At 52.4% G+C, this 18,908-nt stretch overlaps 2 protein-coding genes and 4 non-coding genes across 8 annotated transcripts; all 6 read left to right on the top strand.

The window, feature by feature from the left end:
- The first annotated feature begins 3,053 nt into the window (after positions 1-3,053).
- On the top strand, positions 3,054-12,484 carry FLT3LG (fms related receptor tyrosine kinase 3 ligand). Of its 3 annotated transcripts, none has more exons than XM_061139830.1 (8): positions 3,054-3,126; positions 3,445-3,511; positions 4,948-5,061; positions 5,618-5,671; positions 5,813-5,956; positions 6,435-6,573; positions 9,972-10,159; positions 12,261-12,484. In XM_061139830.1, the coding sequence occupies exons 2-8, from the start codon at positions 3,479-3,481 to the stop codon at positions 12,465-12,467; spliced, it is 879 nt and encodes a 292-aa protein (XP_060995813.1). In that variant the 5' UTR covers positions 3,054-3,126; positions 3,445-3,478; the 3' UTR covers positions 12,468-12,484. The 3 variants fall into 3 exon arrangements, with proteins under 3 accessions (XP_060995813.1, XP_060995814.1, XP_060995815.1); XM_061139831.1 differs by lacking the exon at positions 3,054-3,126 and adding an exon at positions 3,133-3,325; XM_061139832.1 differs by lacking the exon at positions 3,054-3,126 and having other exon boundaries at positions 3,356-3,511; positions 6,489-6,573.
- A 935-nt stretch (positions 12,485-13,419) lies between these two features.
- Positions 13,420-16,998, top strand: RPL13A (ribosomal protein L13a). Its single transcript, XM_061139833.1, has 8 exons — positions 13,420-13,531; positions 14,924-14,996; positions 15,384-15,449; positions 15,658-15,759; positions 15,958-16,043; positions 16,223-16,282; positions 16,582-16,704; positions 16,883-16,998. Exons 1-8 carry the CDS (start codon positions 13,517-13,519, stop codon positions 16,967-16,969), a joined length of 612 nt encoding a protein of 203 aa, XP_060995816.1. The 5' UTR covers positions 13,420-13,516; the 3' UTR covers positions 16,970-16,998.
- Positions 15,041-15,124, top strand: LOC133055313 (small nucleolar RNA Z195/SNORD33/SNORD32 family). The gene has a single exon (XR_009692606.1). It is a non-coding gene; the product is annotated as a small nucleolar RNA Z195/SNORD33/SNORD32 family (small nucleolar RNA).
- LOC133055312 (small nucleolar RNA Z195/SNORD33/SNORD32 family) lies at positions 15,799-15,883 on the top strand. The gene has a single exon (XR_009692605.1). It is a non-coding gene; the product is annotated as a small nucleolar RNA Z195/SNORD33/SNORD32 family (small nucleolar RNA).
- On the top strand, positions 16,083-16,153 carry LOC133055314 (small nucleolar RNA SNORD34). The gene has a single exon (XR_009692607.1). It is a non-coding gene; the product is annotated as a small nucleolar RNA SNORD34 (small nucleolar RNA).
- Positions 16,363-16,449, top strand: LOC133055320 (small nucleolar RNA SNORD35). Its single transcript, XR_009692611.1, has one exon. It is a non-coding gene; the product is annotated as a small nucleolar RNA SNORD35 (small nucleolar RNA).
- Positions 16,999-18,908: the final 1,910 nt, after the last annotated feature.

The following is an 18,908-nucleotide window of genomic DNA, read 5'->3' on the forward strand; positions in this document are numbered from 1 at the left end:
GAGCCTAAAGGAGACACCTTTCCCAACTTAAGCGTGTGTGTGTCTGTCTGTATAGGAAGTGAAGATGAGAGAGATGGCAGGAATCTCCCCAAGGCAACTGCCATTCTCATTGAGTTTCCCCCCAGCTTTATGGAAGTACGATTGACAATTAAACATTGTATATATCAGTATTTCAGTTCTACAATGTGATTTCTTATGCACTGTGAAATGATTATCACTGTCAAGTTAATTAACACATCTGTCATCTATTTGTGGTGAGGACAAAAGATCCACTCTCAGCTACTTCTCAGTATATAATCCAATCTTTTTTTTTTTTTTTGCCACACTGCCTGGCATATAGGATCTTAGTTCCCTGATCAGGGATTGAACCCACACTCACTGGACCGTCAGGAAAGTCCCTATTTGTTAATTTTTGAGGGACCTTCACACTTTTTTCCATAGTGGCTGTACCAACTTACATTGCTTCACAATCCCCTCTCCAACATTTCTCTTTTTTTTTTTTTTTTTGGCTGAGCTGCCTGGCTTGTGGGATCTCAGTCCCCTGACCAGGGACTGAACCTGGGCCCCAGCAGTGAAAGCACCAAATCCTAACCACTAGGCCACCAAGGACCTTGCCCTCTCTGTCATAACCTGTTAGCCAACCTAACAAGTTATGTGAGGTGATAATCTCACTGTGGTTCTGATTTGTATTTCCCTAATGAATAGTGATTGCATTGAGCCTTGAAGGGCAATGAGCATCTAATTAGAAAGGTGTGTTGGGGGGGAGGGGAGAGGGGAAGGGGGGAGGGGAGGCCGGGCAGGGAGCACCCGTGGCGGAGGAAACATCATGTGGAAAGGCCCAGAGGTTTGAAACAGCTTTGAGGGAACTAGTGGTTTCAATGATAGCACCACCAAAATACTTCGTCATCTGTGGAACCTATGAATGTGATCTTACTTGGAAAGTGATCCTTGAAGATGGGAGTAAGTTAAGGATCTCAAGATAAGATATCCTGGGTTATCCAAGTAGACCCTGCGTCTAAATACAAGTTTCTTTATAAGAGACAAAAGAGGAGGACTTCCCTGGTGGCTCAGTGGTAAAGAATCCACCTGCCAAGGGGACACGGGTTCCATCCCTGGTCTGGGAAAGTCTTAACATGCCACGGAGCAACAAATCCTGTGAGCCACAACTATTGAGCCTGTGCTCTGGAGCCCAGAAGCCACAAATACTGAGCCCATGTGCCACAATTACTGAAGCCCAAGTGCCCTAGAGCCTATGCTCTGCAACAAGAAGCCACCACAGTGAGAAGCCCCCACATCGCAACTAGAGAGGAGCCTCCGCTCTCTGCAACTAGAGAAAAGCCCGTGCAGCAATGAAGAGCCAGTGCAACAAAAAATAAATAATTTAAAAAGAGAGACAAAAGAGGAGAGGACAGGGAGAAGAGCAAAAAGCCATGTGAAGTTGGAGACAGAAGCTGAACTCAATTTCTTGCCTCCTTCCCTGGAAGTTGAAGGTGAGAGGTTGGAGATTGGAAGTGAGAAGTTCCAGCCCTCTGGTCATGTGACTGGTCTTTCTGGTCCTGCCCAGCCCCCATCCTGAGTCACCTCATTAGTGTAAACTCAGGTGTGGTCAGGGAACCCCTCTTAATAACAAAGACACCTATCTGGAAGTTCCAGGAAGTTAGAGGTTGTCACCCGAGAAACAGCCCAAGACCAGGTGCATTTTCCAGTATATGACAACAACGCAGAGGGGGCCAGGATCCTTTTGTTCATTCATTTAACAAATATTGATGGAGCACAGGCTGTGCGCCAGTCATGGTTCTAGGTGCTGGAGATCCAGCAGGATAAACATACCATGGTCCTCCTGGAGTTGAAGTCCTAATGGGGACAACTGACAATAAAGAAGATAAACAAACTGCAGTGGTGTGTCAGAAGGTGATAAGTGACAAGGGAGAAAGCAAAGCTCGGATGAGTGGGGGTGCTGGGAGGGGTTGCAACTTGAAAATGCGTGGTTGGGGAAGGCTTTGCCTTGTGTATTTTAAAAAAAGATTTGGGGGAGGGTTGTACCGGGTCTTCATGGCCATGCTCTGGCTTTCTCTACTTGAGGCAAACGGGGGCTCCTCTTCATTACGGTGTGCGGGCTTCTCATTGCGGTGGCTTCTCTTGTTGCAGAGCGTGAGCTCCTGGCACACAGGCTTCAGCAGTTGAAGCAGGCGGGTTCAGTAGTTGCAGCTCGCCTTTGCCTTGTGTGTTTGAGCAAAGACCTGAGTGAGATCAGGTTGAGCCATGTGGGTATCTGGGGGAAGGGCATTCCCGACTGAGGGAACAGCCAGTGCAAAGGCCCTGGGGCAGGAATGTGCCTGCCTCAGACAAGTGTGGCCGGACTGGAGAGAGGCAGGAGGAGAGGCCAGGTCTGTCTAGGCCACAATGAGGACTTGGACTCGTGTGACAGGTGTGCGGGTGGGGGGCAGCGTGGAGCAGAGGAGAGAGGTGAGGGGACTTAGGTCTTCACAGGCTCCCTCAGGCTGCACATGGAGAACAGACAGGCAAGTGAGGACTGAGGCAGGGAGGCTGGTAGGGTGAGTAGGAAACAATGATTTTCAGGTGGGTGATGGTGGTGGCAGTGGCAGGGGTGCGATGCAGTGGGATTCTGAATACATTCTGATGATCAGTCAACAAACTTGCTGATGGATTGGACTGTCAATGGGCAGTGAGAGGCAGAGTCACAGGTCCCCTCCAAGGCTTTGGGCCGGAACACCTGGAAGGATGGAGCTCTCACTTATCTCCCTGTGGAAGGAGATGGGGGTTGGAGAGTGGGGGTGGGGTCTCAAAGCAAAGGTGAAGGGCTCAGGGTGACCGCCTCCTTGCCCGGGCTGCGTTAATTCTAGCTAGAGACAGATCCACGTTGGACCCCCGGCGCCACATTCACTGTGTCCCACCCGGGCTATCAACCCAAGCTCAGACCCCTTGAGCGTTAAGTCCCGCTAAAGCGCCCACTGCGGCATCAGCTGCCACCTGTCACCACCAGGTGGCGCCCCTTGCACCAGCCCGATCCACCCCAGCTCACTCTCCCCCCAAAATTTTCTTTCACTTTCGCTCTCTGGCTGTCACCCGGCGTGGCCCCTTCCACACCCAGCTGGGGCAAGCCTGGTGCGTGAGGAGAAATGGACTCCGGGTCCCCGAAGGGCGGGGCCGGGGTCCCCCTCCTGGAGCTGAGCGCAGACGGCTGGGGGTCGGGTTCCTGGGTCCCTGGCCTGCGCAGAGTTGCGGGCACCGGACGTCGGGGTTCTTAGAAGGGGAGATGAGGAGTTTTCACCGTAACTGTGCTTCACGCAGGAAGCCCTATAGAGTAGGAGGCGGAAACTTAGCCACATCAAAGGACCGAGGGAGGGGCGGGGAGGTGAAGGGGCGGGCAAGGAAGGGGCTGGGGTGTGGGGGTCCGAGACTCGCTCTTCTGTCCCTTCCAAGATCCGGCCACAGGCATGAAGGGCCCCCGGCAGAAATGATAGTGCTGGCGCCAGCCTGGAGCCCAACTGTGCGTATCCCTAGGGGTTAAGGTGGGGGCATGGCAGTGTCAAGATGGGCAGAGCTGAGAGGGGAGGTGGACAGAGTTGCGGTGGACACGAGTGCGGAGATGAACAGGGGTGGGGGGAGATGGAGAGAGTTTGGAGGAGATGGACAGAGTTCGGGGGAGATGGACAGAGTTGGGGTGGTCAGGAGTGAGCAGATGGACAGAGGTGAGAGATTGACAGGGGTGGGGGAGATGGACAGAGGTGGGGGAGATGGACAGAGTTGGGGGGAGATGGACAGGGGTGGGGGAGATGGACAGGGTTGGGGGAGATTGACAGGGGTGGGGGAGATGGACAGAGGTGGGGGGAGATGGACAGGGGTGGGGAGATGGACAGAGGTGGGGGGAGATGGACAGGGGTGGGGAGATGGACAGAGGTGGGGGGAGATGGACAGGGGTGGGGAGATGGACAGGGGTGGGGAGAGATGGACAGAGGTGGGGGGAGATGGACAGGGGTGGGGAGATGGACAGAGGTGGGGGGAGATGGACAGGGGTGGGGAGATGGACAGAGGTGGGGGGAGATGGACAGGGGTGGGGAGATGGACAGAGGTGGGGGGAGATGGACAGGGGTGGGGAGATGGACAGAGGTGGGGGGAGATGGACAGGGGTGGGGAGATGGACAGAGGTGGGGGGAGATGGACAGGGGTGGGGGAGATGGACAGAGGTGGGGAGATGGACAGGGGTGGGGAGATGGACAGAGTTGGGGGGAGATGGACAGAGGTGGGGGGAGATGGACAGGGTTGGGGGAGATTGACAGGGGTGGGGGAGATGGACAGAGGTGGGGAGATGGACAGAGGTGGGGGAGATGGACAGAGGTGGGGAGAGATGGACAGGGTTGGGGGAGATTGGCAGGGGTGGGGGAGATTGACAGGGGTGGGGAGATGAGGAGATGGACAGGGGTAGGGGAAATTGACACAGGTTGGGGGAGGAGAACAGAGGTGGGGCAGATGGACAGAGCTGGCATGGACAGAAGTGGGCGAGATGGACAGGGGTGAGGGAAGAAATAGGGAGGTGGGGGCAAATGGGGAAGATAGGACTCAGATCTAGGGAGAAACAGGAGAGATGAGCATGAAAAGACAGAGGAACGGGCAGAGATGAAAAAATCCTGGGCAGAGGTGAGCAGAAGTGGAGAGAGATGGGCTGAAGTGCGGAGATGGGAGGTGAGACAGACAGCGGGGCAGAGGAAGGTGAAAACTGTTCAGCACGTGTCCAGAGGCAGAGAGAGATACAGGGAAAGATGGTCGGAGGTGGGCACACAGGAGCCAAGCGGAAAAGGGGTTGAGAAGTGGGAAAGCTGGAAAGGGAAAAGAGGGAAGAGAGAACAGGGGTCTGCAGGGGGCAGCCTCCACGAGGGAGGGGGCCGTGTGTGGAGTCCATGGAGCCCCCGCCCTGCCCGCCCGCAGACCTCCCTTCTGCTGCTGCTGTTACTGCTCAGCCCTGGCCTCCAAGGGACCCCCGACTGCTCCTTCCGCCACAGCCCCATCTCCTCCACCTTTGCCATCAAGATCAGCAAGCTGGTGAGCGTCCCTGTTCCCAATCCGCGCCCTAGGTGCTGTCTCTGGGTCTGACTTCCCCCTATCAAAAGTTTCTGTGGCCCCCTGCCTCCTCCCTCTGGGTTCCCTTCCGTCGTCCGTCCCTCCATCCTTGCTCCCTTCGCTATGGGTCTCTGTCCCCCTTTCTCTGGGTCCCCATCTCCCCACCCTGGGTCCCCGCCCCCTTCTTTCTGGGTCCCCGCCCCCTCCCTCTGGGATTCTGCCCCCTCCCTGGGTCTCCGCCCCCTTCTCTTTGGGTCCCCGCCCCCTCACTCTGGGTCCCCGCCCCATCTCTCGGGTCTCTGTCTCTTCTCTGGGTCCCCACCTCTCCCCTCTCTGGGTCCCCGCCCCCTCTCTGGGACTCCGCCCCCTTCTCTTTGGGACAGCCCCCCCCATTCTGGGTCTCCACCCCCTCACTCTGGGTCCCCGCCCCCTCTCTGGGACTCCGCCCCCTTCTCTCTGGGTCCCTGCCCCCTCTCTCTGGGTCCCCATAGTTTGTTTCCTCCTGTCTGCGCAGGCCTGACCCCGTTTTCTCCCGCAGTCCAAGTACCTGCTTCAAGATTACCCCGTCACTGTTGCCTCCAATCTTCAGGACGTGAGTCACAGACGGGAGGGGCCCAGGATGGAGGTGGGAAGGAGAGATTAGGCCACCCCCTTGCCCGGGACCCAGGAGTCCTGGCCCCCAGCCCCCTCTGCCCACCCGCGGGACCCAGAGCCTGGGTGGTCTCCCCCCCAGGACAAGCTCTGCGGGGCGTTCTGGCGTCTGGTCCTGGCCCAGCGCTGGATGGGACGGCTCAAGACCGTGGCTGGGTCGGAGATGGAGAAACTGCTGGAGGATGTCAACACCGAGATACACTTTGTCACCTCATGTGCCTTCCAGGTCAGCCCTGAACTTGGGGGATAAGTGCGGGGAGCCTGATGCTTTCCTAGGGATTGGCAGCAAAGGTCTGCTGGGCCTTACTGGAGGTTTCTCCTTGACTGGGAGCACCCCAAGGGAGGTGGAGCTGGAACCTCAGACCTGCTGGGGTCTGGTGTGGGAAGTGACACTTCTTTAAGTACTGGAGGATGCCCAGGGGTAAGGGCCCAAGGCATCAATTCTGCTCATTTCTCAGGCCCTGTTGAAGAATGTTGCTAAGGGGTTCTTACCCTTAGCAACAGGGAGAAGGAGGGAAATCTAAACACCCTCCTGATCCGGGTCTGACTGGGTCCCCGTTGCTAGAGGGCGTTGCTAAGGATGCTTCCCCCTAGCAACCAGGGGTAGCAAGGGTCCAGACCCTCCACGAGACCCAGGCCTCACCCTTGACCTGAGGTGACACTGGGGGTGATGCCGTGGTGACGTCTCCCTCCCCTGCCCCCAGCCCCTTCCCAGCTGTCTTCGCTTCGTCCAGGCCAACATCTCCCACCTCCTGCAGGACACTTACCAGCAGCTGGAGGCCTTGAAGCCCTGGATCACCCACCGGAATTTCTCCCGGTGCCTGGAACTGCAGTGTCAGCCGGGTAAAGCCTCCCACCGCCTCCAAGCCCACCGCCCCACGAACTCCTCTCCCACCTTTACAGTCCCTTACCCAGTCCACTCAGGGCTCCCATGGGCTGTGTGACTTTGGGTCTGTTTCCCCAAGCTCATCCCCCTCTGGGCCTCTGTTTACTTGTCTCTGAGAAGGGAGTAACCAGCCTTGCTTGTTTCTCTGAGGCAACTCTATCCCATAGAAACAGAATGAGAGTCACATGTTTGAGTGTAAATTTTCTTATAGCCATGTTTAAAAAAGTTAAAAAGAAAAAAAGGTAAACTCACTTATTTTTCAGGATTCTTAATGTTTGTTATTTTTTAGTATGCTATAGGTGGGTTTATTTTTAAAACTTTTTTACATTGGGATAATTACAGATTCACAGGAAGGGGCAAAGAAACATACAGGAAGGTTCTGGACACCCTTTACCCAGCCTCCCCAGTGGTCCATTTTGCTTAGTAATGTTAATTACAGCACAAGAAATTGACATGGGTGCAATCCACAGAGTTTATTCAGAGTTTATCAGTTATGTATGCATAACTGCATAACTGCATGTGTGTGTAGTAAGTAGTGTCTATTAGCTGCTGTAACAAGGTACCACCAACCAAAGTGATTTAAAGAGGAGAAGTTCATCCTCTTATAACTGAGGTGTCAGCAGGACTGGCTCCTTCTGAGGGCTGTGAGGGAAGGATCTGTTTCAGTTGTCTCCCTTGGCTTGTAGATGGCCATTTTCATGTTCGTGGTGCTCTCCCCCACACATATCTCTGTGTCTAGATTTCTCCTTCTTATAAGGACACCAGTCATATTGTATTAGGGCCACCACTAACAATCTCATTTTAACTTGATCACATCTTTGAAGACCTGATCTCCAAATAAGGTCACATTCCGAGGTACTAGGGATTAGGACTGCATCGTATGAAGAAAAAAAATTTTTTTCCCGGCTGTACCACACGGCTTGTAGGATCTTATTTCCTCAACCAGGGATGGAACCCGTGCCTTGTGCAATAGGGGCTAGGAGCCTGAACCACTGGACGGGACTGCCAGGGAAATCCCTGAGTTTGTGTAATTTGATCCCCATCCCAGAACTCCCACCTCCATCCCCTGGCAACCAGTAATGCTATTGAATTTAATTCTCATAGTTTTATAATTTTTAAGATAATTATTTCAATCACAAAGAGCCCTTTAGAAAATAATTTTATTCATTTATTTTTGGCTGCTCTGGGTCTTTGTTGCTGTGCGCGGGCTTCCTCTGGTTGCTGCAAGCGGGAGCTCCTCTTCCTTGCGGTGTGTGCACATGTCATTGAGGTGGCTTCTCTTGTTGGGGAGCACAGACTCTAGGTGGTAGGGCCTCAGTAGTCTTGGCACACAGACTTAGTTGCCCTGCAGCATGTACTGAACCTGCGTTAGCAGACAGATTCTTATCTACTGCACCACCAGGGAAATCCTTTTTTTTTTTAAAGCTTTGTGTGTGTGTGTGTGGCTCTGCTGGGTCTTCATTGCAGCACACAGGCTTTCGGTTGGTATGCCGGCTTAGTTGTCCCTCGACATGTGAGATCTTAGTTCCCTGACCAGGGATGAAACCAGCATCCTCTGCATTTTAAGGCGGATTCTTAACCACTTAACCACTGTTTGCTATTCATATTTACATGCATCACTAATTATCCATTCAACTAAGTTTTACTAACCATCTCCTTGATGCTTGGCATTGGAGACACAGCATAGAACAAGATCAAGTTTGTGTCCATGGGGCACTAACCTGCTGACAGGTTAGTCAGCAGGTTGTCAGTTCAGGGAGACATGGTAAACATGTAAACATATAAACAAACAGGAAAGTGTCTTGAGTGTAATGAGTCCTATGCAGGCACATTAAAACAGGGTGGTGGAATGATGGCTTGAAGTGGTCGGCTGGAAAGTCACCGAAAGTTGCAAACAGGGGAACAGGTAGTGCAAAGGTCCTGAGGCAGAAACCCACCTCCCTATTTAAGGAATCAAGAGGGAGCCCCAGTGGCTGAGGCCAAGTAAGCAAAGGGGAAAAGGTGTGGAGTGAGGGTACGGAGGGAATAAAGGGGGCCAGCTCACGTGGGGCCTTGTGAGCCATCATGGCTTCATACAGTGTATCTTTTATTGTTCTATTATCTGTCCATTCACTCAGATATTTAATTTATGTAAATTAAACTATTTGGGCTTCCCTGACATCTCAGCAGTAAAGAATCTGCCTGCCAATGCAGGAGATTTGGGGTTTGATCCCTGGTGCCTGGAGAAGGAAATGGCAACCCACTCAGGTATTCTTGCCTGGGAAACCCCATGGACAGAGGAGCCTGGTGGGCTACAGTCCTTGGGGTCACAAAGACTCGGACATAACTTAGAGACTAAACAACAAGTACTAGGTTCTGGCGATGTCTCCTGTCACCCTCCTGGAGCTCATAGACTCCTGGGGGAAGAAGATGAATATATAAATCAATAGGTAAGCAATAAACACATGTTTGTCCAATTATAAGGTGCAGGGAATTTCCTCGTGGTCCAGTGGTTAGGACTCTGCACTTCCACTGCTGGGGGCCTAGTTTCAATCCCTGGTCTGGTCAGGGAACTAATATCGTGCGTGCCTTGAGGCCAAAACAAGTAAAATGATATATTTGAAATAAAGACTTATTGGGACTTCCCTGGCAGTCCAGTGGTTAAGACTCTGAGCTTCCAATGCAAGGGGCACAAGTCTGATCCCTGGCTGGAGAAGTAAGATCCCAAATGCCACCCAGTCAATAAACAAATAAAAGTAAATAATAAATAAAACATTTTTTAAAATGTATAGGGTCTGATTAAACAAGTAAACAAGCATACCAATTTTAAAAAGTTATTAGTGACTATTTTTTTTAATATATTTTTGGCTGCGCTGGGTTTTCATTGCTGTCCTCGTTGTGGGCTACTCTCTAATTTTGGCATGCAGGCTTCTCATTGCAGTGGTTTCTCTTGTTTCGGAGCATGGGCTCTATGGCATGGGTTAAGCAGTTGCGCCCAGGGGCTTAGTTGCCCTGTGGCATGTGGAATCTTCCTAGACTAGGGATGGAACCCATGTCCCTTGCATTGGCAGGTGGATTCTTAACCACTGGACCACCAGGGAAGTCCTATTAGTGACTTTAAAAAATGAATAAAATGCAACCTTACTATGTGCTAGGCACTGTTCTAAGCACTTTCTGTATATTCACTCATTTAATCTTTGTGACAAACTTATGAATTCGGTATAATAATTATACCCACTTTATGGATGAGGCCCAGAGAAGTGCGCAGCCTACCCCCGCCCCCTCCCCCAGGTCACACAGCCAGCACCAGGCAGGCCTTTTTTTCCCTTCCCTGGCCTGGCCCTTCTTCTCAGTCACCTGACCTCTCTCCTGGCAGACTCACCCACTCTGCTGCCCCCGAGGAGCCCCGGGGCCTTGGGAGCCACATCCCTGCCGGCCCCTCAGTCCCCTCTTCTGCTCCTCTTGCTGCTGCTGCTGCTGCCGGTGGCCCTCCTGCTGCTGGCCGCTGCCTGGTGCCTGTGCTGGCGGAGGAGGAGACGGAGGACACCCTACCCTGGGGAGCGGGTGAGCCAGCGGGGTGCGCAGAGCGGATGGAGGGGGTCCAGGGGGCGACTGGAGGTGGCAGATTCCATGGGGGCCATGGTACCCTGCCCCTCCCATCCCTAGGATGCTCTGTCTCCTGGAGGACCCTGTGTTGGTGTGAGGGCCATGGGGGTGAGGGATGACAGAACAGGAGCAGGGAAGCGGTGGGTCAGCTCTGGATGTAAGAAGACCCCTCTGGGACCATGGAGGGGGACAGACTGGGACAGACAGACTGGAGGCCGAGGAGGAGGCCGGGTGAGTGTCCAGGAAGAGAGGAAGGTCTGAGCAGGGGCCGGGACAGGACCACAGGGTGGAGAGGAGGGGACAGGCAGAGTCAGGGGGCAGGAGGGACAGGGCTGGAGGGTGACAGGCTTGGTGGGGTCGGGGGTGGGGGGATAGCAGGGAAGGGAAGGTGGCACAGGCAAAGGACGCTGGGTCTGGCCCAGTGGGGAACCTGGGAGGAGGAGGAACAGTCCAGCATTCTGGAAAGACAGAGAAGCTCAGTGGGGCAGGGAGGTATTTGGATATAGGAGTCTACTAGCCAGGAGAGAGCCGCCTCCAGGAGCAGGCTCTGCAAAGCCCTCCAGGTATGAAAAAGTTCAGGGTATTCTAGCAACTTTGTCCAGTCTGGGGGTGGGGTGAAAAAAAACAAAACGGCACTGGAACAGCTAGACCTCAAAGGTAACAAAGGGAAGCTGGGATTTCCTACCCCAGGGAAGCAAGAAGCCCCTGAGGCGAACCTGGGAACCGGTTTGGGGGTTGTAGGTGGTACCCTGAGGGAGAAAGGCTGGGAGGGGCTGTGGGTTACCCAAGCGCCCAAAGGAAACATTCGGCAGCAATCACTCACCTGTTGAGTGCCTCAGTGCCTCAGGCCTTGTGCTGGAGCTTTCTACAAATTAACTCACTTAATTGAGAAACTGGTGGCCCTTATTATCCCCATTTCCCCTTGGTGGAAACCGAGGCTCAGAGAGGTAAATCTTTTGCCGAAAGTCACACAGCTTCTGAGTGACAGCCAAGATTTGACTCTGGGCCCTCTGATTCCAGCATCTGTGCCTTTCACTCTTCCGCCTCAGTTTCCTTATCTGTACAAAAGACTCATAATCATCCTTTACACTAGAGTTGTCAGGAGGTTAAGTGAAAGGACCACGAAAAACCCCCTAGAGCAATGCTGTCCATAGGAAATAGAATACAAGCCACACATATGACTTTAAATTTTCTGGTAGCCGCATCTTTTTGTTTTTTAATTTTTAATTGAAGTATAGCTGATTTACCACATTGTGCCAATGCATCTTTTTAAAAGTAAAAACAAACAGGTTACCTTAAAGAATTTATGTTATTTCACCCTGTGTATCCAAAATCTTGTCATCTCAACATGCAATCAATACTTTAAAAATCATTGAGGTATTTTTACATTCTTGTTTCCATACCAAGTTTTCAGAATCCAATGTGTAATGCGACGCTCACAGTGCATCTCAATTCATATGAGAAACTTTTATTAGAAATACTTGATCTGTATTAAGATTCCATGAAACTTACAGTTGTGTAAGTAGATTCCTATACTCAAGTTCTTTGAAACCTACAAAAGTTTGCCAATAACTGGATCAAGGAACAGTTTCTAAATTCAATGATTTTTTTCATTTCAGCGTTTCTTTTGGACAGTACTTTTTATTACTTTTTGTTTTTGAGATATAATTTTCGATTGAGAAATTTTCCTCCTATCCTTGTCCCTTTTCATACCCTGTTTTCCCACGCTCCCAACAACCACACTATTAATTGAAGCTTAACTTACGTGAAATGAAAAACTAAGCTCCTCCGTTTTGCTGGTCACAATAGGAATGCCCAGCATTCACATGGGGCTGGTCTCAAGAGCTGTCTTGGAAAGCACAGATCTAAAACGTTTCCATCATTGCGCAGTTTTCTTGGACAGCAATGCCCAAACACATAGTGAGTGCTCACGGTGAATGGAGTCGTTTTCAGACACTGAGTCTGTACTTGAGCTTGTATCCTGAGGTTGGTACTTTCCTCTCCTCTGTCCGTGGAACCTCAAACAGCTCAGTGAGTCATCTATCATCCCATTTTACAGCGGAGGACACTGAGGCCCAGAGAGAGCAGTCACCTGCCTGCGGACACAGAGTCGGAACTTGGAGGAAGTCAGCTAGAACCTGGTCCTTTCTTTGGCCACACTGCTCCTGTCACTGTCCCCCCGGGATGGAGGCAACGCCAGCACCCACCATCGGCTCCCCCTTCCCCCCTTTGTACAAAGCCCTTGTCCCCAGGAAATTGTATATAAATCATCATTTTCTACCAGCACTGGCCAGGTTTGTCTGTGGATGGGACACGGTTTGGATTCGGGTTTGGTTTTTAAGTTAATGCAATGTTTCCTTCAATACCTATTTTCTGAGTCCTCCCGGGGCCCAGAGCCAGACCAGGGCAATGCTGGGACCCAGACGTGAGTCGGAACCAGCCCCGCCCTCTCAGGACTCCTGGTCCGGAGGGGAGAAGACGTCGGCCCCACAGAGCCCCAGTACACGAGGACACACGCTCTAATGCATGTGGCGTAGGCGTAGCCTGTGGGAGCCCCCAAGCTGTACCTGAGCCAGCCTGAGAGATATCAGGGAGGTTCTCTAAAGGGAAGGACTCAAGCCAGATTTTAGAAAACGGGGGGCGGGTCGGCATCCCAGTCAAGGGACACTGTCAAGGCAAAGGCTTTGTCCACAAAATCCAGAAAGTGAGAAGCACTCAGGCATCTAGAAGTCATTCCTTCATACGTCAGCTCTCAAGCGGAAGACTATCTCCACCTGTTTACCAGGTGGGGACATTGAAGCCCATACAGGGCCAGGGATTTAGTCAGATCACAAGTCAAACAGGCACTGGAATTCAGATCTCTAAGCCTTAGCGGAGCGCTGAAGGGCAAGCCCTCCTTGCCCCCTGCAGGCCACCACGTGCCATGCAGCGCGACATCGCTTCAGGGGGTAACCGCTTCTCCTCCAGCATTTCTGGCCCCGCCCATCTGCAAACAGCGGGCAACTCACGCGAGGCTTACCAGCCCCTCAAGAATACTGCAAAGGAGGCTGGAAAGCACCGCCCCCGTAGAGCCACCTCCTACCCCACGTGATCTCGCCCGGCTCAGCCTAAGCCGCTTAGGCTCCATGGGAACGATACTGATTGGACAGTCGGAAGATGACCCGCCTCCCGGTGGGGCATTTCTGCGCACGCGCCTGACACTCTGGCCAATGAGAAGACAGAAAGCGGCCGTGTTGCGTCATTTCTTCCGCCCCTGTTTCAAGGGATAAGAAACCCTGCGTCTAGGGTTCCTTCTTTCCCAGGCGGCTGCCGAAGATGGCGGAGGGGCAGGTACAGGCTCCGCGCGGGCCGGGGCGGCGTGGGGCCGGGTGGGGTCCAGGCCGGACCGGGGTTGGACCTCTTTTCTCTCGTAAGTGTCCTGTGGAACTTAAGGACGATAACTGAGCAAAGCAGAAAGCTTTCGGGGTAAGAGAAATCCAAAACGGGAATATAAGGCAGTTTTTGCGCTCTGTGTTGGCTAAGAATGCGGCATCGTTTATTCCTCGAGGGGCAGTCATCGGGGCTTCCTACACAAGAAGAGTTATTTTAAAATTAGGCCTCATTTATTTAGATCTTGGCGGAATTGAACTGGTGTGTCCCCAGCAATGGGAAAGCATGCTGAAGGCGGCTATGCCACCTAGGGATGGTGAGAAGCCGGGAGTAGGCCAAAATGGAGGGTATTTCCGCCCTGCCCAGGCGCCGGTTGCTTCGGCCACGTGAAAGTGCAGCAGGGAGTAATTTGGCACGAAACCTTTGTTGTAGATTGGGAGATCTGTTGCATATGGGGCAGGCACAAATTGCTTTCCTTTGGGATTAGATGAATCTGAAAGTCTGCTGGTGTTAGAAACTGGACTGAATGAAATGTTCCAGATCCTTGAGACATTCTTAATTGCTTAATCAGCCAGAGACCCTCAAGGAATGCAGAAGCTTACCACTGACTCTTCTCCGGCTCCTTGTGTAACGTGTTGCTGATAAAGGGAGGGAGTGGCTCTGGAAGGGGTGTACATGTGAATGGGGTCTGTGGTTCAGGAAGGAAAATTAAGTTTGAAGTCAGGGAAGTGGTAGAGCTCCGAACATGGGTCCCTGCGTTCACGTAACATACATTTGGTAAGAGCTGGGACTTCTGAAAAGAAGCCAAGGATTAGATTAGTATTTGAGCCGTTAAAGCTTGCCTGAGGATGCAGAGCTAGTCAATACCAGAGGAAGTTTGGGCTTTTGACTACCCTACCTAGCTTCACTGCCTCTGAACCTGTTTGCCTTGATACTCACCCTAGAAAGCTACTTTTGAGATCAGAACAGAATCAGATTTTGTCCAGGTTCTACAGGTTGCATCCAGATTACTGGTTGTTTTAACTGGGTGATCACATTGTTGGTTCATATTGTAGCTCATTCTCTGACCATGGAACATAATCTGGAGATAAAGACGCCTGCCCTTGAAGCAGCTGAAATGTGAGGGGTTGGTTTATTTTGTATCTTACCTGCCCACTGAAATCCTGAGTCAGTCATTTGCTTTCTTGGCCATCTCTAAAGTGAGCCTTAAGTTCTAGTTTTGGGTCTGATATCTGGTTAGCAGGCATTCTGGGAGGTAAGTTAACTAATGGAGAAGAGTAATTGGTTGAGGTGGGCAGTCAAAGTTGTGGGTGCCTTTGAGCCCTTCTGAGCTCTTCAACCTGTCTCCAACAGGTCCTGGTGCTCGATGGCCGAGGCCATCTCCTGGGTCGCCTGGCGGCCATTGTGGCCAAGCAGGTGCTTCTGGGTAAGTCTGCTTGCTGCCCACAGCTACTACCAGACATGACCTTGGAGGTCAGTGATGAGCAAAAATCACCATCTTTCGTTTGAGTCTCACGACCGTGAGATCAACCCCATGCACCGCTCTGAGACCTGCCAGCATCCTTCCCTCCCGGGTCGGGGGCTCTGAATTCAAAACATGTTTTGTTGAAGTAACAAATTGAACTTGAGCATGAGACTGGCTCCACCAGTTAGCGCTCTGTGACTTGGGGCAGGAGATTCTGGTGTCTCCTGGAGTGTTTGTGCACAGGGGCCAGTTTCAGGCAGGGAGGGGGTCTCCTTTCTGGGCAGTAACTGGGCACCTGGCTTCCTGACCTTTGCCCTCCTTAATTGTTCGATTTTCCATTCCCTCTAGGCCGGAAGGTTGTGGTCGTGCGCTGTGAGGGCATTAACATTTCTGGCAACTTCTACAGAAATAAGTGTGAGTTAGGGCCTGGGAGGAGGTCTGGGGAGGCTGGACCTGCGTGGGGCTCAGGCTTCACAGACTTGGAAAGCAGACCCCCTAGTGGTGGGAGAAGCAAGTCCGAGTTCCTTAGCAGGCCCTCAGAAGTGTGGTCGTGGCGATGGAAGGGGAAGGAGTTACGGTCTGGCTAGGGACTCAGGCCTTACACGCTCTCCCTTCTTCCCAGTGAAGTACCTGGCCTTTCTCCGCAAGCGGATGAACACCAACCCATCCCGGGGCCCCTACCACTTCCGAGCCCCCAGCCGCATCTTCTGGCGGACAGTGCGAGGTGAGCTGGGCCCGGGGACCGCAGGTGCTGAGGGGGCAGGTAGCCAGTGATGAAGACTTCTCCCACTCGTGTTCGAGTTTCCCAACCGTGAGATGACTCCACATGCACTACCATCTGAGGCCACCTGTCTGCCTGCCTGGGTGGGACAGCGGCTCCCCACGTGCCCCAGTGAGCAGGCCTGCTGTCCTCTGTCCACAGGCATGCTGCCCCACAAGACCAAGCGGGGCCAGGCTGCTCTGGAGCGCCTCAAGGTGTTCGATGGGATCCCACCGCCCTATGATAAGGTGAGCAAGACCCAGCTCCCTCGACTGCACCCACGTGGCTGGCGTCGGTGATGTTCTACAATTACCTACATTGTTTGATTCCTGTGAAAACAGCACCGGCTGAGACGCCTACCCCAGCCAGCATTCTTCCCTGTCTGTCCCTCACTCCAGGTCTCTAAGCCCCTCTCCTTCTCTAACAGAAAAAGCGAATGGTGGTTCCTGCTGCCCTCAAGGTTGTGCGTCTGAAGCCTACTCGGAAGGTGAGTCTCCAGATGTTGCTGAGTGTTACCCTTGGGATTCTGAGGTTTCCTAGGAGGGGTGCACTGAGGGCCCTAGGACTGGCAGATGATGGCTTTTTCTCACGATGGTCTGCGGACGCCATTGCAGGCAGTGCCGAGAACGCCAATGGCTCAGCTGATGCCAGGAGGAGCAGGGAGCCCTGCCAGGGAGCATGGCTTCCCTGACAAGTTGGAAGTCTCTAGGACAGGATGCTAATCCCCTCGCCTAGTCACCCTGGCCTCCTTTTCTAACAGCTTCGTTTCTTCTCCCTCCCCTCTAGTTTGCCTACCTAGGGCGCCTGGCTCATGAGGTTGGCTGGAAGTACCAGGCAGTAACGGCCACCCTGGAGGAGAAGAGAAAGGAGAAAGCCAAGATCCACTACCGGAAAAAGAAGCAGCTCATGGTGAGGGTGGGCTTGTACTGGGGTTGGGGGGGCACCACGTTCCCTGGAGCTGGTAACTCTTAATCTCTTTGTTAGGCCCTTGGAAGGCTCTGCCTAAGGCCCACTGTGGGATGGGGAGTGGGATTGGGTCCCTGGGATGAGGGAGCAGTCACTGATTACTGTCATTTTGGCCCCACAGAGGCTACGGAAGCAGGCCGAAAAGAACATTGAGAAGAAAATTGGCAAATTCACAGAGGTCCTCAAGACTCACGGATTTCTAGTCTGAGCCAAATAAAATTGACTGTTTATTCTTCATGCTTGGCCTGGCCTGCCCTTCCTCCATCGCCATCCTAGGATGTGGGGGCCCCCAGGGGCTGCCATGTAGGTGCCACAGGCAGACGGGGTATAGCTGAGGGGCGTTAGTCAGTGTAGGCAGGTCCAGGGGCCGCGCAGGCATCGTTGGCCTGCAGCCTATTTGTTCGTGAGACTTTTAAGACATGAACAGTTGGAACAACCAGTCCAGTTGCAATATTGGCAGAAGTGAGCTGAAGACTTAATTGGAAGGGATTCGCATGGGAGTCTGTTCATGCCCCCCTGTGGTCGGACACTATACTCTGCAGCTGTTAGGATGAGAATGCCCAAAAAGGGTCTCTGGAAGAGAAGTTTCAGCCAAGGGGTCACAGGCATCGCCCTCGTGTCTTCCCTATATTTTGTGATCCAAAACCAATAAATTATTTTGTTAAAGAAATGTGGCGTCTTTGCAGTGTGTGTCTGCTGTAGAGGCAGGCCCAGGGGAGCAAGGCTCTCGGCTGCCGGGAACTTGGAGGATCAGACTGGCTGTGCTGTTTCCACAGGTGGATCAGAAACTGTCTCATGGAGGAGTCGCCCTTGGTGTAGAGATTTTCCATGCCAAGGATTTTGAGATGCCTGTGGGTTTGTGGGTATTTATGTATGGCCTGTAAAGCCTGGTGGTGCCCATTTTACATAGAATTGTCTCCCTAATTCAGCTGCAAAGTATGGAATTGGCCACTCTTCGTAAAACCAGTCCCTCACTGGGGCATGTGGGCTTTTCCAGCCTGGACCATGCCAGACTGTAATGTAGAGATTGGTGGGGTATTAGAGAAAGTCAGAAGTTTTTTTTTTTTTTTTTTTTTTAAGATTAAAACTAGACCTGTTAGATCTGGCAGGATGAGTCCCTGAAAGGGTCAGGGTACCTAGCCCATGGTCACCTCTCAGCACCCAGGTGGGCCCCCCACCCCACCTTACTGAGAAGGTTATGTGTGGTCTGTGGTGTCAGCACCGATGACATGCAGAGGGGTCTGGCTTGACCAAGGTATATCCATCTGTACTGGGAGCAACGCTAGATTGCCGCTGCCCTTGGAGACTGGTGGGCAGTACTTGGTGTGTGTTGGTTCACTGAGCAAGTAATAACTTCCACACTGTGCCATTCTATCCTGCTTAATCTATGAAATGTCCAAGACTGGCTCGTTTTCTCAGGATCATTTTGCAAATGGGTGGTGTCCCTGCCCCTCCTGGGGGCTCCTGTCTCCAGCAGAGCTGTCTCCAGAAGCAACTGGAAATCCTAGAGTGTAAGTCTTACGACACACTGTATGTTAAAGCAGCACAATAGGCTGCCCAAACCATTTAATTTTGGCTTAAAAATGTAAAACTTCAAACGACATACACCATTGGGGTATCCGTGGTGGTCCAGTGGGTAAGACTGCTCCAAATGCAGAAGGCCTGTGGGTTCCATCCCTGGTCAAGGAACTAGATCCCACCTGCTGCAACTAAAGATTGAAACTTAAAACTCACTAACAATGAGCCAATCAACAAAAACTTAGGCCCAGAATTTGAAAGTGGCTTTCACCAAAGAAGATACACAAATGCTAACAAGCATGTGAAGAGTTGCTCATCATTCCCCATTAAAGAAGACAAATGAAATCTCCAGGCATAACCTGAATCATCCTGTGGGAGAAATACAGGGAATCAGAACCTCTGGGCCAACAGAAGGAATGTTCTCAAAGCGCCCTCCAGCAGCACTCTAGTCCCAGATCAGCTTCAACCCCTGGGCTATAGCAATCTTGGGACACTGGTCCTTGGGCCAGACACAGGGGAATGGCTTGTTTTAACAGGCATTTCAGTGCTCACTGAAAGTGGAAGAAAGTGCAGTCGCTCAGTCGTGTCCAACTCTTTGCGACCCCATGGACTAGAGCCTACGAGGCTCC

The sequence above is a fragment of the Dama dama genome, chromosome 4 (assembly GCF_033118175.1).
Source record: "Dama dama isolate Ldn47 chromosome 4, ASM3311817v1, whole genome shotgun sequence".
Classification (NCBI taxonomy): domain Eukaryota; kingdom Metazoa; phylum Chordata; class Mammalia; order Artiodactyla; family Cervidae; genus Dama; species Dama dama.